Source organism: Syngnathus leptorhynchus, chromosome 11, assembly GCF_054491065.1.
Source record: "Syngnathus leptorhynchus isolate UIUO chromosome 11, UIUO_Slep, whole genome shotgun sequence".
Lineage (NCBI taxonomy): Eukaryota > Metazoa > Chordata > Actinopteri > Syngnathiformes > Syngnathidae > Syngnathus > Syngnathus leptorhynchus.
This window is the reverse complement of record NC_141205.1, coordinates 12,359,428-12,373,827: the sequence shown is the minus strand read 5'-3', so window position 1 is coordinate 12,373,827 and position 14,400 is coordinate 12,359,428. Positions and strand designations below refer to the sequence as shown.

Here is a 14,400-nt window from a genome sequence, read left to right as displayed (position 1 = left end):
CATGTTTGCCCATGTCTGATATAAAGGGGCATGATTCTCCAATAAACACGTTAGGTACGTAGTGATGGGTACCTTAAAAATACTATGGGCATCGTAGTTGACAGACTCAACTGACACTCATTTGATGACCTAGTATATGCATTAATTCATTTAAGTAATAATATATATATTATATATATATAATATATATATATATATAATATATATATATTATATATATATATATATATATATATATTAATATATATATTATATATATATAATATATATATAATATATATATATTATATATATATATATATTATATATATATAATATATATATATATATATATATGCATGCCACGACAGACAAAACGGTACAGAAAATGAATGAATGGATGGGTTTCGATGATGCAATCGGGAATCATGTGAGTTCTTCGAGGTTTCAGCGTCATTTGAGTTAGTGTGAGTGCTCCATTTGCTTCTTGTGCGCCTGCGCATTGCTCCGCGCATTGCTCCGCGCTCGTCCCCCCCCCAACTCGTTTTCTTGCTTGTAGTTTATCCATCTTTGGCTCCTGCCTGCCTGGCGCCAGGTAAGTGTCCTACACTGCTTCCTCATGCTTTTCCTCCTTTATCCATACTCCGGTCGTCATCCGATTCGGCGTCTGAATTCGATGCTCATTGGGCGCTACGCGTGCGAGAAGGTGGTCAAGTGAACGTCGCCGCAAGGTCACGCGAATCATTCGCATAGTGCGCATGCGGATGAAAAGGTGACCCGGTCGGTGGTCGTTTCGTGAGATTGCGTGGCCTCTTCCATATGACGTCATAATGTCACGTTATTTTAGACAGACAGTATGTTTAAGAGCGGCAAGATAGAAAGTCCATTTGTAAAAGCAAGTCATTAAGTATAAATTGAAATAATGACAGAATCGCTTTTCCATGGACTCATCGCTTGACCTCGTGGAGCTCCGCGAGCTACCAAACATTAACAAGGCTCGCGACATTGGCCGAGGCTTCCGCAACGCTTCCTACGAGCCCGACCATGAACGCCACCAAGAGGCGACAGGCTTCACCACCACCACCACCGCCACCTCGAGAAGCTGCAAGGTTTTATGTTTCGTGCACAGACACACACACACAGCAGAGAAACTCAAAGATAGAATCATAGCTAATGCAGAAAGATTAGGACAAGAGGCAGAGTCAAAACACATGTATGGATAAGTCTAGAGTAATGTCACAGTACAAATAGAGACAAAAGGTCAGGACAGATGTAAGCTCATGTTTTGTGCATAGACACACACAGCAAAAAAATCTCCCTCAAAAGTCCAAGTCCAGAGTAAAGTCACAGCAGAATGGGTTCCCATTAGCACAGTCAAAATGCAGTTAAAAAAAACAGAAAGTCAAGAGTAGTGTCACAGTAAAAAGCCAAAAGTTAAGACAAAGGTAAGGTGAGTAAGAAACAGGCTCACAGTAAGTAATGTTCTGTAGAGTCCGCTGGCAACAAAAGTTGCTTCAAGAGGCCAGAAAATCTGGGATCTGTACAAAAGTATTGGGACCACAAGCAAGTGAATCAATTTTCGTCCCTCTTCAGGATTCGTCAGTTCCGTCTGGTGCTGACCGTGACGTAGTCCGGGGTTCCCGCGACGACTGGACTATCACCGACGGTGGCGATATTCGGCGTTGGTCCGATATGGGCCTGGCTCTCGCCGTGGCGCTGCTGGTCAGCGGCGTGGCGCTGGTCCTGGTGGCCTACGCCGTCCCCAGGGAGGCCCGCGTGGACCGCGACGCCGTGCCGGCCCGGCAAATGGAGCAGCTGGAGCTGTACTATGCACGGCTGGGCTCGCACCTGGACAAGTGCATCATCGCCGGTCTGGGGCTGCTCACCCTGGGCGGGATCTTCCTCTCTCTGCTCCTCCTGGCTTTCGTGTGCCGGGGCCACAGCCTCTCACTCTCGCACTGCCAGGAGCCCTTCGTCCAGCCCAAGCGGACCTACGGCTCCGTCAACATGAGGATGAAGCAGCTCGCCGCTGGCGAGGACCCGTCGTCCGGGACCGAGCGGGAGGGACCTGCTTTGCCACTCGAGTGACGCCGCCAGCAGCAAAGCAATTGGGTACTAACAAAGGATAGCTGTCCGTCCCTACGGCAGGCAAATATGAAGGAAAGCTGGACGCTTTGGGATGCAAAAATTGGAATTTAAGTCTTGGGACAATTTGCTGAAATGTGCAGACATTATCATCATTCCTGCTCAAGTAAAGAAATGTGGAATATGGCCAAAAGCAAAAGTGGCCCTTGGACAAGAAAAAGTCAATTTCAACCAAAATGTGGAAAAAAACTGTAGATTTGGGGCAAAAACGTCAAATTGGAAAACGGGGCATTTTTGTCCATTTTGAGCCGTTTCGACAGGACAAGAAAGAAAAGAGGTTGATTTGCCGCGCCCGTTTGCCCGTTGGATTGTTTTCAACACTAAAGACCTGATCCGGAAGATTTTTGTTCATACAGCCAGCTGGTTTGAGACAAAAGGGGCAAGCCGGACCTCCAAGGCGGATGTCATTACGAAAAGCTGCAATAGATAGTGGCCAGCGCTCCCCAGCGCCAGAGGGAGACGCATATTCACTGATAGTTTTTGCCGATCGTTGCGGTCATGTCGTTTTGCAGCTTTTGACGAGCCTGTGGGAACGAAGATATAAACTTTTGCAGCTATGAATCCAAAATTGCCTTTTGGAGCAGGACAATAAACAGATATTTGACATTTGAGCCTCTTACATATTTACTGATCAGCTGTTGCAAAAATATGTCGACGTCACAACATGAGCTGCAGTTAATGACATTCAAAATAAGATCCTATGCAAAAAAAAACAAAAAACAAACACCTATTGATGATTGTTTTCTGTTAAAAAGCTAAACAGCACTAAAAGGGTCAACGTTTTGTCAAACACTGAAAAGTTCCGCTTGTAATTCCGAAGCGTTAAGGAAGCAACAAAAAGTGATTTTAGTCCATTTTTTTTCTGCCAAAAATGGTCTCAAAAAGACCGGGCCTTTCCTAATTCCTTCCACGTTTCTTGAGAGAGTGGAACCAAAGACATGTTTCACAAGTTGTTTTTTGGCAAGTTGCGGCGCTTCCTGATTTTGCTGGCGACAGTAGCTGCTGGACTCTGATTGGCTAGAGAACAGGAAGCGGCTACATGAACATGTCGTCGTAGCCCGGCGGGGGAAGGTGGTCTGGATCGGGCCTGAGGGAACACGATCAAGCTTTGTGAGACACCACGTTGGCCAGGCACTATGTGTGAGTGAGTGAGTGAGAAGGCACATCTCACCCGGGCTGGCGGCGTCCCAGGGGTCCGAACGGGTCAAAGCGGGCGCCGGGCGGCACCGCGCCAGGGGGAAGGATGTCCGGGATGCCACCGGATGGGTCAAAACCCGAGCGAGGGTAGCCCATTCGCAGAGGGTCCGCCATCATGCCGCCACCCGATGCCGACCTGCAGAGAAAGTGAAAAGCCCGCGTCTTGCCACAACAGTCGATGTTGCACTCAGCAAGTTTCTTTGGCGACTTCAGGAAAGACAATGGCCAATTTGGACCCAAAAGAGGGAAGAAATGAATCTTCCGCGGCAAGCGGGTGACTCACCCCAAAGGATCCAAATCGGCGCCTCCCACTGAGAACGACGGAACCATGGGATCGGGCCTGAAAAACACACGCCACGCCGTGTTGCAAATAATAGATTCATCAGACCTGATTGTTTAGTCCACTTTAAACAGACCAGGGTTCCATTGTAACGCTGCTCCGGACCATTTGTGCAGGTAAACGCAAATGAATCCTGAAGCCCCTTTTTAAAGTGGTCTCGGGTCGCTTCCAAATGACCTCTGATACGGTTCGCTTCAGGTGTGAATACAAACAACGTCAATCCGAACCAACAGAACAAATAAGCGCAACAGGAATGCAGCGTGTAGGGCTCGCGGGTTTTCCTCATTTTGGGATATGTGCTCTGTGTCAAAGGGAGCACAGATGGTCACAAGCATGGGTGTGTTTACAAAATATACTGCAACATGTACAGTCTGAATAGGAAGCGCACTAAACGAAAAAAATAAAGTCTGCTTTCGGTTGGGACCAAACAAGCGGACTAAAGCACTTTTCTGGAACTCGTGGCAATCCCCACAAAGGTGTCTGTGTGGAAATGTGCAGGAAATTTGGAAAATTGTCACATCATTGTACAACTAAGCAAAAATTCAAAGCGGTGTCCTGGGCTGCTTCTTCTGTCAAAATCTATCTCCGCACAGGCGCTCTATATGGCCAAGAGGCACCAAACTCCCAGACGCATGTCAGCACTTGCTTTGGCACTAGTGCTGGTGCCCGAACGCTGTTTTTGTCGAAATGAAACTCCTTGACTGGGCCAGCCGGTCGCTTCATACCAGTGCGGCTGCGCAGCGTGTCGCGGGTGCCTGTCAGGGACCCTGGTGGAGTCGCGGAGGTTGTAGTCATCGTCGTCGTGGCCGTCCGGCCTGCGCGTCCGCTCCGCTTGCGTGCGTTTGTCTCGCGACGGCAGCAGCTGAGAGCGAACGGCCGCTGCCAGGCCACCCACGTCCTTGTAGACTCTGACCACCAAAAACCACAGCAAAAGGTCATCGGACGGAGAAAAAGGTTGGAATGTTTACAAAGCGCTAGCTGGACGGCCCCTCTCGTGTTCCCTCCCGACAGACGATCAGCGATGCGCTTCTGCATCTTCGGGAGCAACTCCTCGATGTGTCAAAACATGATTTGCAGATGGTGCTAGAGCAACAAAGCCTGTGGCTTTCACTCACCTGTCGAATGCGCGCAAGTGGGCGGCTTCCACATGCTCGTTGAGGTTGACGATCACGTCCGACCTCTGCTGTGTGCTGCGGTTCTTCACAAACACACACACACACACGACCACCATCAGTCGGAGCTCCGAGCGTTTGTCGACAACTACTTGAAAGTTCCTGATTTAAAAATCTCCCCTCTTACCAAAAAAACCCAAAATCAAGATTGACATGTCGTTGGTGAGGAGGCGCAATGGAAATTAAAAAAATCATTTCAAATCTCTTGTTGAAAAACAGGACCTTCATTTCCATAGACACTAAACGAAATGAACGACAATTTGGGTTGGTCGGTCCGTTGGTCACATTCGTTGAAAATTGGCAAAAAAAAATGTTCATTCTTCATCCGGAGGATTTGGACAGTTTCATGTTAAACAAGAGCTCTAAACGATGATCAAAGTAGTCATTTGATCATAAATGGGTCTAGTTCGTTTGCTTTATCAATCAATCGCTACACCTCCAGTGCAAAACATAGAAAAAAAGAAAAACACCTTCCAATTAGGAGTCATTGAGTCAATTCAATTTACATTGCTCAAAGAATTTGATCAAAGAACATTGATTGTGCTGCTTTATTGTCCTTTCATTTTTGTATGACTTGCCCAATTGGAAATGTCTCCGCACAAGGCCAATGAGCGACCCACCATGAGGTTGAAGACGAGCGCCGAGTCGACCAGCAGCGCTTTGAGCAGCAGCTGAGCGTTTCCCTGCTCTGAGGTGTACCTCAGGGTGTAGATCTCCTTGTTACTGCTCCAGCCCGACGGCAGCAGTTCAGACTTTTTGTCGCTGCTCAGAGCCTGACCGACCCCAAAACAAAGACAAAGAGAAAGGTTGCTTACAAAACTTCACTATCCTGCAGAAAAGAGCAATAAGGACTTCATAAGAAAGAAAACGTGGTAAAACGACACGCTAAATACCTCGTCCCCGGGGCCGAGGCACTTGTATCCGCTTTTAACCACCTCCCAGTGGACGAAACACACGACGGCGTCCTGCGGACACGAGATGGCGTCGCTACAGCAGGAGTATAACAGCTCCAAACCCGCCATGGGACTAACGCAAACAAATGTTGACAAGCAAAACGAAAAGGAAATGATGTGACGTTGACAATGGGAAGATGGGCGGGCTTCCCGCTCGGCCTTTTCAGCGTAAAGCGTCAAGAGGGGCGACACCGCACTGCCTCGTCACGAACAATCGACTATTGAAACCAATTGGTCGAATAGAATATTGTGTTATATAACACGTTTGATCTCTTCTGTGGGTGTGAGGGTTAAAAATAAAATAAACGAACGGTTCCAGCATTCATTTTGAAATTTGTCATCCATATAAATTGAATCAATTATCTCCAGTCACCCACGTTATTATACTAACTGACACGATTTGTCATAAAGTATGCGTAACGTACTACGATTAATATGAAATGCTTACGACGAATGGATTGCGTTTTGATGATAGTATTGTAATATTTCGACCGAGCGTCCGTCAGTTGTATTTTGAGCCTCGACTTAAATGTCCCCCTGAAAACGTTAGCTTTCGCCTTAGTTCCGCACTGTACAATGAAACAAAAGCTGTGACTGTCGTGAATATCTTCATTTCCCAGAGTGCCCCGCGCCCAAGCCTTAACGTCAAGATGGCGGCTCCTTTAACTCTCTTGTTGATCGTGGCTGTCACCATTCGTGCAGCTCTTTTTAGGTCCACCTTGGCGCATTGGATCGCCGAGAGGGTGGAGGTTGCATCCCCGTTAACCGCCTGGAAAAGAGGTGGGCGTAGCGGACGGTTTTCGGGGCTTGAGTTAACTGCTGAAGCCTCCCTCCTGTGTTCGTTCTGCAATGAAAGCCAGTATGCCTTCAAAGTCACGATTGATTTGGCGTCCCGTTTGTCCCAAAAGCGAGTTAATGATAAAAACGAGCATCAATACTTTGGCGTTTTGAATATGCCTTTTCTTAGCGCATACACCCGGAAGACTTTCATAACGTTGATCCGTATCGGTGACGTCACAAGTGTCCAGCTGTCCAAAGCACCTATTTCTAGTTCTTGTGTTTAGAGGCGCAACGTCAATGATTACATTTCTAAACGACTGATTTGATCAGATGAATCATTTAGAGACCTGCCGGTTAGAGTTTAACACTATGTTGTCCGAATTGTCACTTTTTTTACAGACCAAACACGGTTGCCAAAAAGTGTTATCACACAAACATAATAATAATAATCCTCTTTTTGTTGGCTTGTAGTGGTGGAAGGTTTGGCGCTACTGGACTTGGGAGTGTCACCATATGAGGGAGATGTCTTTCATGAGGTGAGATACGCACGTGGATATCTGTTCTCCTGAACTGGTTGTCACGACATCGTTGATGGATAAACGCCTTTTTCTGTCTTACATAGACCCCTCTCATCATCTACTTCTTCCACTTTCTTGTGGACTATGCGGAAGTTACCTTCATCGTAAGTAACGTGCGCTCATTATAACGCCGTTAGACATGGTGAGGTGTAGAATATATGACCATGAGCACCTTTAAAGTAGACTAAGGTGCAAAGGTTAAAAGAAAGAGCTTCTCTGTGTCTCTCCAGCTAGCCGACATCATCGTGGCCGTATCCTTCTACCACGCAGTGAAGGACTACAACAAACAAGTGGTGAGGAAATTCAACAAACATACGTGGCCGGTCATCATGAAAAATCGACCTGGCCGGCCCATCGATAACCGCCGACACACGCCAACGGTGTTTCCAGTTCAGGAGGCAAAAATTCGCTCTGCAAGCTGAACGCTACCCCGCCGATTGCCACGAGCTGGTTCGAAGCCCCAAAGAGATGCACTACATCCCCCTCAAGGTGGCCATGTTGTGAGTACCAAGCCAATGAAAAAGCAAAACGCGCTTACACAGCCAAATTTAGGACAAGAGTCAAATGTAATTCATATCAGCGCTAACGGAGCAAACATTTTGAGTCATCTTTTTGATCCACGGAATGTCCCGTGTGCTCTGCTTCCGCAGTTACCTTCTGAACCCCTTGAGCGTACTGTCCTGCGTGGCCAAGTCCACATGTGGCCTGAACAACGCCGTGGTGTCGCTCTTCATCCTGGCCACAGTGAAAGGTGAGGCGGCCGAGTGAGTGGCGTTGAAGGGGGTTGGGTCTCAGCCCTTTCCTTTTGTGGGCAGGGAATACGTTGCTGAGCGCCGTCTTCTTGGCCTTGGCCACGTACCAGAGCTTCTACCCGTTCACGCTGTGTGCTGCTGCTCTGCTGTACCTCATGCAGGTAAGCTGGCCGACAGTCCATCTCGAGTCGTCGTGAGCAGCTTATTCTGCCACTAGATCAATTGGTTGAGTGCAAAACTCCCGGCTGGCTTTGTGTGTGCAGCACCAGTTTATCGCCGTCAACGCGTGTCGTCTGAGTTTCTGGTGGTTTGTGGCCCAGTACGCCTTCATGTACCTGGGCAGCCTCCTAGTGATGGTGGGCCTCTCCTTCTTCCTGCTGGGCTCGTGGGACTTTATGCCCTCCGTTTATGGCTTCATGTGAGTATTTAGTCAAGTATCTGAAAGTACAAATACTTCAGCAGCTTGAGATTCAGATGACACAACTTACCAAGTGTGGTGTAAAAACAAGCATATAGGCCACGGAACAGGTGATGAAAGTACAGTGACGCCCCGCCGCGTTTGTTTTCAGCCTCACCGTTCCAGACCTGACGCCCAACATTGGCCTCTTCTGGTACTTCTTCGCAGAGATGTTCGAGCACTTTCGCCTCTTCTTCCTCTGTGTCTTCCAGATCAATGTCTTCATCTACACCGCTCCCCTGGCCATCAAGCTCAAGTGAGTCCTCCTCCAAGGCAGAGGAGAGAGCACAAACCGGGCTGCCGAGTGACGTTTGTACGTTTTTCAGGGAGCATCCGGTGTTCCTGATCTTCATGCAGCTGGCCATCATCTCTATCTTCAAGTCGTACCCGACAGTGGGCGACGTGGCTCTCTACATGGCCTTCCTGCCCGTCTGGAGTCACCTCGCCAGATGTGAGTCAGGTGTGGTGGTGCTCCCATCGGTGTCTGGCTATCACAAGTTGCCATGATTTCTTTGCCCTTTGTAGTTCTTCACAACGTGTCCCTGGTTTCCTGTGTGCTGCTGACGTGTTCGGCGCTCTTTCCGGTCTTGTGGCACTTGTGGATTTATACGGGCAGCGCCAACGCTAATTTCTACTTCTCCACCATGCTGGTCTTCAACGTCGCTCAGGTCAAACTTTTGTCACTTTTTCAAAATCTCTCTCGCCAACTCGATCGTTTTGTCCCAGACTCCAACTTGTTTCTTCTCCCGCTGTATGGCATTTATTTTTCTCTTTTGAGTGTTGTGTGTTTGAATGGAGAATACCTCAAACAAAGACTTGGAGACAAATTGATGTAGGCAGTTCCTTGTTCTTCCCTCCCGTGGAAATATGCACAGTTGGCTTAGCACCTCTGCCTCAGGCTAATGATTTTGGGCAGAGCAACTGGAAACAATTCTTGTGTACTTGACTTCAAACAGCTGTGGTGAAGGTTCAAAAACCTTTGTGTGGCTCTTTCAGATGTTGCTGGTGTCGGACTATTTCTATGCCTTCTTGAGGCGAGAGCACCACCTGGTCCACGGACTCTACCCAAAGAAGCAAGATGGGTCGGAGGCCGTTCTGGTGCTCAAGTGATCCCTTCAAACTTTAAAGCATGGAGAAAGAACGACCAGCTGATCTTCTTGCGAGGCTCTTAGAAATATTGGGGGGGGGGGGGGGGGTCGTAACCTTTTTTTACTTATTGAGGACAAATAAGGAAATTAATTGCTGATTTGTGTGAGAACTCCGGGAAGAATTTTAAGGGCACACTGGGGGGTAATTTATTTATTTTTTGTAATGATCATGCATTGCATATACTATGGTTGCAAAGTTATTTTTGTTTTAAGTCTAAAGAGTGAAAGTCATTCTCCAGGTTTTGAGCTAGGAACCAGGTACACCCATCTGAAGTCATAGTCACACTTTGGCATCACAAATGTCTGCCAGTCAAAAGATTGGTTTTGAAAGCAATCTCAACCTAACCATTCAGTTTTTGAGCTCAAGCCAAAGCTGAAATAGTTAGTTGGTAAATGAGGGATGTTGAGCTTTAGAACTGGACCGAGGTGACATTCAGATGTAGCGAATTTGTTTGTTTTGAGCTTAATGCAACAAAATGACTCAATATTCCCGGGGCCAAAGTAGAATATATTTCTCGCGACAGCAAATCCATAAGTGGTGGATGAAATGGATAAGTGAGGGGGAAAATTTCTCAAGGCGGATTGGACGGACTTGCGTGTGCAAAAAGTGCATGCAGCCTTTTGGTCGCAAGTTGCGAATTAACTTTTTTTCTTTTTACATCACTTTTCTAACTAACGTGTTTTGTTTAAGGGGATAACGTCTTGGGTGGAAGCTGCCATTTGATTTCTATGATAATTACTGATGGATTGAACAGAGATTGCTTCTGAATATAATTTATTTTGTACAGTAAAACAGAGGCAGGATTCTCTCAATGGTTGTCAAGTGTTTACCAAACAAAAAAAACATTGAATGTTGACACGCAGCAGTGAGTTTGTTACCTTGCTTTGTGTAATAAACACGATGGAAAGATGCTTATGTGTTTGTGTGGTGCGCTTGTTATTTGGGCGGCCTGTAGGCGATCTTCCTGCTCTTGAGTACGGCCCACCTGTGTCGCTTCATGTAGTAGAGGAGTGGCACCAGGATGGCCGAGCCCATCAACAGCTGCAACAAAAAAACGTTGCCGATTTGTCTCGTTCGTGTGTGTGAGAGTGTGTGTGTGTGAGAGTGCGTGTGAGACCTTGAGTCCCATGCGCTTGCGCTGGTCGTGCTCTGGCTCCGCCGCCCACCTCAGGAAGGTGCACACGTCCTTAGCCACCTGGCTCATGGTGGCAGGGGTCCCTGTGAAAAGAGCATCTTTGTGCTATTCCACGTCTACGTTTGCCTCACGTTGTAAATATATGCCGCTGTCTGGCAATTAGCGTTGCATCAACAACCCGTGCACGCGACACTCGAGCTTGTCTACAGTAGCTATTCTGACTTTACGCAAAGACAAATTGGGAGTACAAAGAAGTAGAGGGCAGATAACATCTGCTACTTGCATACCACACACACACACACACACGCTATATGCGTTTGTCACATTTATATTTTCTACACTCATCATTTTGTGTTAATACGTTGCACCCCTAATGTTGTCTATTTGTTGTTTCTCGCGTACATCTGTAACGTGGCGTATATTACCGTCGTCGTATTCCAGAATCTCATTGTAGATGGGCGGCGCCATGCCGATTGCCTGTCCGGGGAAGTAGGGGTTGTAATAGAGACCCTCCCTGACCGCCACGCCGGCAGGGGGCTCGCAGTAGCCCGTCAGCAAACTGAACACGTAGTCCTCGCCGCCGTGCCTGGGAGGATTTGGAAAGAAAAGGGCGGAATTTTGACAGACACCCTCCACGAGCTTTGTTAGGCTCATACGAATGAATGAACATATATAAGGCGGCCACCCAAAATGGTTCATCTCGCACAAAGCCAGAAACAGCCGCCACCCCCGAGACGGACCCCGATATTAGTGCCAGAATGCACGATGAGTGGGCGGCATTTTTGCTACCTGGCATTGACAATGTAGCTGAGGTCTGGCGGTAGGGCGCCGTTGTTAGCCACGCGGGCCGCCTCTGGGTTGGCGTAGGGTTTGGGGAAGTAGTCGGACAACTTGCCGGGCCGGGTGAACATCTCGCCAGTCTCATCGGGACCGTCTACCACCTCCACCTGAACACGTGGAACAATGTAGCTGCGGTTGATGTGATGTGGATTTAGGCACGTGTACATGCAAGATGCACGGCGCTTTCATGGCATTTGCATGCTCGGTTATCCTTCCGTGTTTATCGTCGCAGGTAGCGTTCAATGCTAAGATAAGCTAGCCGCGTGCGACATGCATCTGCAAAAAAATGACTGTTCTGAAACACGGACGGCACGACATTCAATTGTAGCGGAAAAAGAGTTTGCTCGAGAAAAACAGAGTCCAAATGCCAGAGAACAGTTCATTCCTGTGATAGTGGCATCTTGAATTTTGGCAGCATGATTATTATGGTGCTCACCTCCTCAGCGATGGCCTTGACTTCATCCTCGGTGTGCGAAACTCCCACCAGGTTCCGGAAGGCAAGGTACTCCATGCTGTGGCAGGCCGAGCACACCTGCTTGTAGACCTGGTAGCCCCGGCGAATACTGCGCGCACACACACACAAATTTTGGACTAAGTGATTTTAAAAGAATTGTGAAATAACCAGTTGAACATGAAGGTTGGAGTATTATTACTGTCCGAGAATTGGGGTTAGAATAAATGCCTTTGGAAATTGAGAGGAGGACGCTCGCATGCATGCATGGTGTCAAGCGTGGCCCTAACCTGCCGTGGTCCAGGGATGACAGCGGCCCAGCGTGGCTCCAGGGGTAGCTGGGCGGGTGGAGCTCAAGGTCGGAGGCTTTGACGGACTGGTGCAAGGCCAGGGCCAGGGTGGTGCCTGCACCTACCACACCCAGAGTGGTCAGCGCCACCTTCTTGCCGCGAGACAGGCTGGCCAAGGACATATTGGCCTGCAGGCAAAGCAATCTCATACATCAAAAGCACACTCATTGTTGACAACTTGCTAAAGGGTAACGTCACATGATAGTTGGTGGCTGAGCTAGATAAGAACTGGATAACCGCTGCGGCGGAAAAACCGGAAATCCGGTCGGTCCTTGAGCCGGAAGTTGATTTCTTCTTTCAAATGCTAACCGGTTGAGCGTCACACAATTGATTGGCTCAGCACCTCGAACGGGTGGTCAAATGTATGGCGAGGGGACCGTTGCACGAACGTCGGAATTCCTACCGCACCTCAACAGCGGTTAAATGTTTGAATGTGGTGAAACAATCTAAAGCCTCGTCGGCTTTATGCTAGACACCATGACTACTGCCTGCACCCGATAGGGCTTTACAACTCTGTCACTTCATTCTTAAGTAACTATAAGTTCTTGATTTGAAATAATACAACATGACGCGAGTGACCTTGTCTCCACCACCTGAGTGCTGTCCGCGTTAGCATTAGCTCGTACTCGTAACCAGGGTGCCCGTCCCCGTGCGACGACAGTTACCGACACTTTATAGTGAAAGCACAGCATGGGCTAGTTTACACGCTCCGGTTCGACTACCTTTGGCATGGTGATGCTTTTCGAGGTACGCAGGAAGGCTCTCCCGTTGCCCGAAAACGACGCGACTCGTAACGCCGCCATCTTTACGCTTGCTTGCTTGCTTGCTCGCTCTCAGTTGGCACCGACAAATTTGGACTTGTTTCCGTGCGGCGTTTCCGGTATTAACATCCCAATGCTAAAGCAACTGGAGTTGAAGCACAGAATGATTGTTTTATTCTGAAAATCCCAGTCGTTCTCTAACCAGAAATGACGTAGGCTTTACGCAATCGTGGTTGGTAATGTTATAAAAGGAAGGTGAAACTTTTTTTATTTTTTTATAATCGACGATCAATTAATTCAGGTCAAGACGCACGTCCCGGTCGCGTGACATGTTTCCCTAGTCGAGCCCGCAAAATTCGCAAAAATAAGTTAGAATTTAGTTTGAAAAATATAAAAATTCGGCGATTCCCTCCCAATTACATCCGTCGGTGCACCTATGTTTCTAGACAGGTTAATTCAGGTCAAGACGCTCGTCCTGGTCACGTGACATAAATCTTTAGAATCAGTTCACTCGAACGAATCTTTGAGTGAACTGATCTTGAATCTTTGAGATTTTATCACAGAGGCTGCGAGCCTGATGAAATTTGACCACGGGCCGCAATTGGCCCGCGGGCCGGACTTTGGACACGGCTGTGCTGGTGTAACACCCAACAATAATGTGAAACTATTATTGGCATTGGGTTAGGGTTGTTTGACTAACGTTTATGATAGATTGCTGTCTGAGAAAGACGGTAAGGAGCGAGTGTAGCTACTCTGTAACGTAAATTAGCCATGTGTAATCTCTGAAGGCAAAATTGACTGCTGTTAGGATACGGATCTTAGCTCTTGAGCTGACTCCAAATTGCGATCAACACTTAACACGAGTTGCTATGTCCCAATCCATCCACACACTGGCGCACCTAACAATTTTGCCAGTTGGTTCTGTCAAACAGAAGACTAGTAGATCGATCAGACCAAATTGACCAATTGTTTATTCCTGACAAAGCGCACTAATACAGGCCTGGGTCCCGGCCGGGTCCCTCACACTAAAACCCGTGCGTTTTTGTGACCACCAAAAGACGACACATTCTTCCAGGTTGCCCAGTTTTAAAGAAACACAATATGACCATTAAACATTGTGTGATGATTGGTCGATGGCCATCTCTTCCCCGTCGAGGTGTTATCGCTGTGGTCAAGCGGTTGGGTGTTTTCCTCTGGAAGCCCGACCACCTGGACGCGGTATTGTTCTTTGTTCTCGTTCCTCACCGACCTTGAGGTGTTATCGTCCGATACTCCCTGTCTGGGCCTGTTTTACAACACTTCGCAGAAAACAAGTTCATGCAGTGTGCCTGCACATTCCTCACCCCCCCACCAATCCACAC

At 47.9% G+C, this 14,400-nt stretch overlaps 4 protein-coding genes across 5 annotated transcripts; 2 read left to right on the top strand and 2 right to left on the bottom strand.

The window, feature by feature from the left end:
* Positions 1 to 519: 519 nt before the first annotated feature.
* tmem74b (transmembrane protein 74B) lies at positions 520 to 2,848 on the top strand. Of its 2 annotated transcripts, none has more exons than XM_085923832.1 (2): positions 520 to 574; positions 948 to 2,848. In XM_085923832.1, exon 2 carries the CDS (start codon positions 1,459 to 1,461, stop codon positions 2,065 to 2,067), a length of 609 nt encoding a protein of 202 aa, XP_085779958.1. In that variant the 5' UTR covers positions 520 to 574; positions 948 to 1,458; the 3' UTR covers positions 2,068 to 2,848. The 2 variants fall into 2 exon arrangements, with proteins under 2 accessions (XP_085779958.1, XP_085779957.1); XM_085923831.1 differs by lacking the exon at positions 520 to 574 and having other exon boundaries at positions 632 to 1,088; positions 1,573 to 2,848.
* On the bottom strand, positions 2,731 to 6,576 carry psmf1 (proteasome inhibitor subunit 1). Its single transcript, XM_085923830.1, has 7 exons — positions 5,727 to 6,576; positions 5,454 to 5,606; positions 4,777 to 4,859; positions 4,387 to 4,569; positions 3,605 to 3,661; positions 3,296 to 3,457; positions 2,731 to 3,211 (listed from the first exon to the last, which is right to left on the bottom strand). The coding sequence occupies exons 1-7, from the start codon at positions 5,853 to 5,855 to the stop codon at positions 3,160 to 3,162; spliced, it is 819 nt and encodes a 272-aa protein (XP_085779956.1). The 5' UTR covers positions 5,856 to 6,576; the 3' UTR covers positions 2,731 to 3,159.
* pigu (phosphatidylinositol glycan anchor biosynthesis, class U) lies at positions 6,167 to 10,409 on the top strand. Its single transcript, XM_085923828.1, has 12 exons — positions 6,167 to 6,566; positions 7,038 to 7,102; positions 7,189 to 7,248; positions 7,375 to 7,437; positions 7,535 to 7,644; positions 7,795 to 7,895; positions 7,960 to 8,057; positions 8,160 to 8,314; positions 8,466 to 8,609; positions 8,680 to 8,804; positions 8,879 to 9,021; positions 9,350 to 10,409. Exons 1-12 carry the CDS (start codon positions 6,227 to 6,229, stop codon positions 9,461 to 9,463), a joined length of 1,518 nt encoding a protein of 505 aa, XP_085779954.1. The 5' UTR covers positions 6,167 to 6,226; the 3' UTR covers positions 9,464 to 10,409.
* On the bottom strand, positions 10,264 to 13,179 carry cyc1 (cytochrome c-1). Its single transcript, XM_085923829.1, has 7 exons — positions 13,001 to 13,179; positions 12,219 to 12,406; positions 11,914 to 12,040; positions 11,427 to 11,584; positions 11,063 to 11,223; positions 10,620 to 10,720; positions 10,264 to 10,543 (listed from the first exon to the last, which is right to left on the bottom strand). Exons 1-7 carry the CDS (start codon positions 13,079 to 13,081, stop codon positions 10,439 to 10,441), a joined length of 921 nt encoding a protein of 306 aa, XP_085779955.1. The 5' UTR covers positions 13,082 to 13,179; the 3' UTR covers positions 10,264 to 10,438.
* Between the last annotated feature and the right edge of the window lie 1,221 nt (positions 13,180 to 14,400).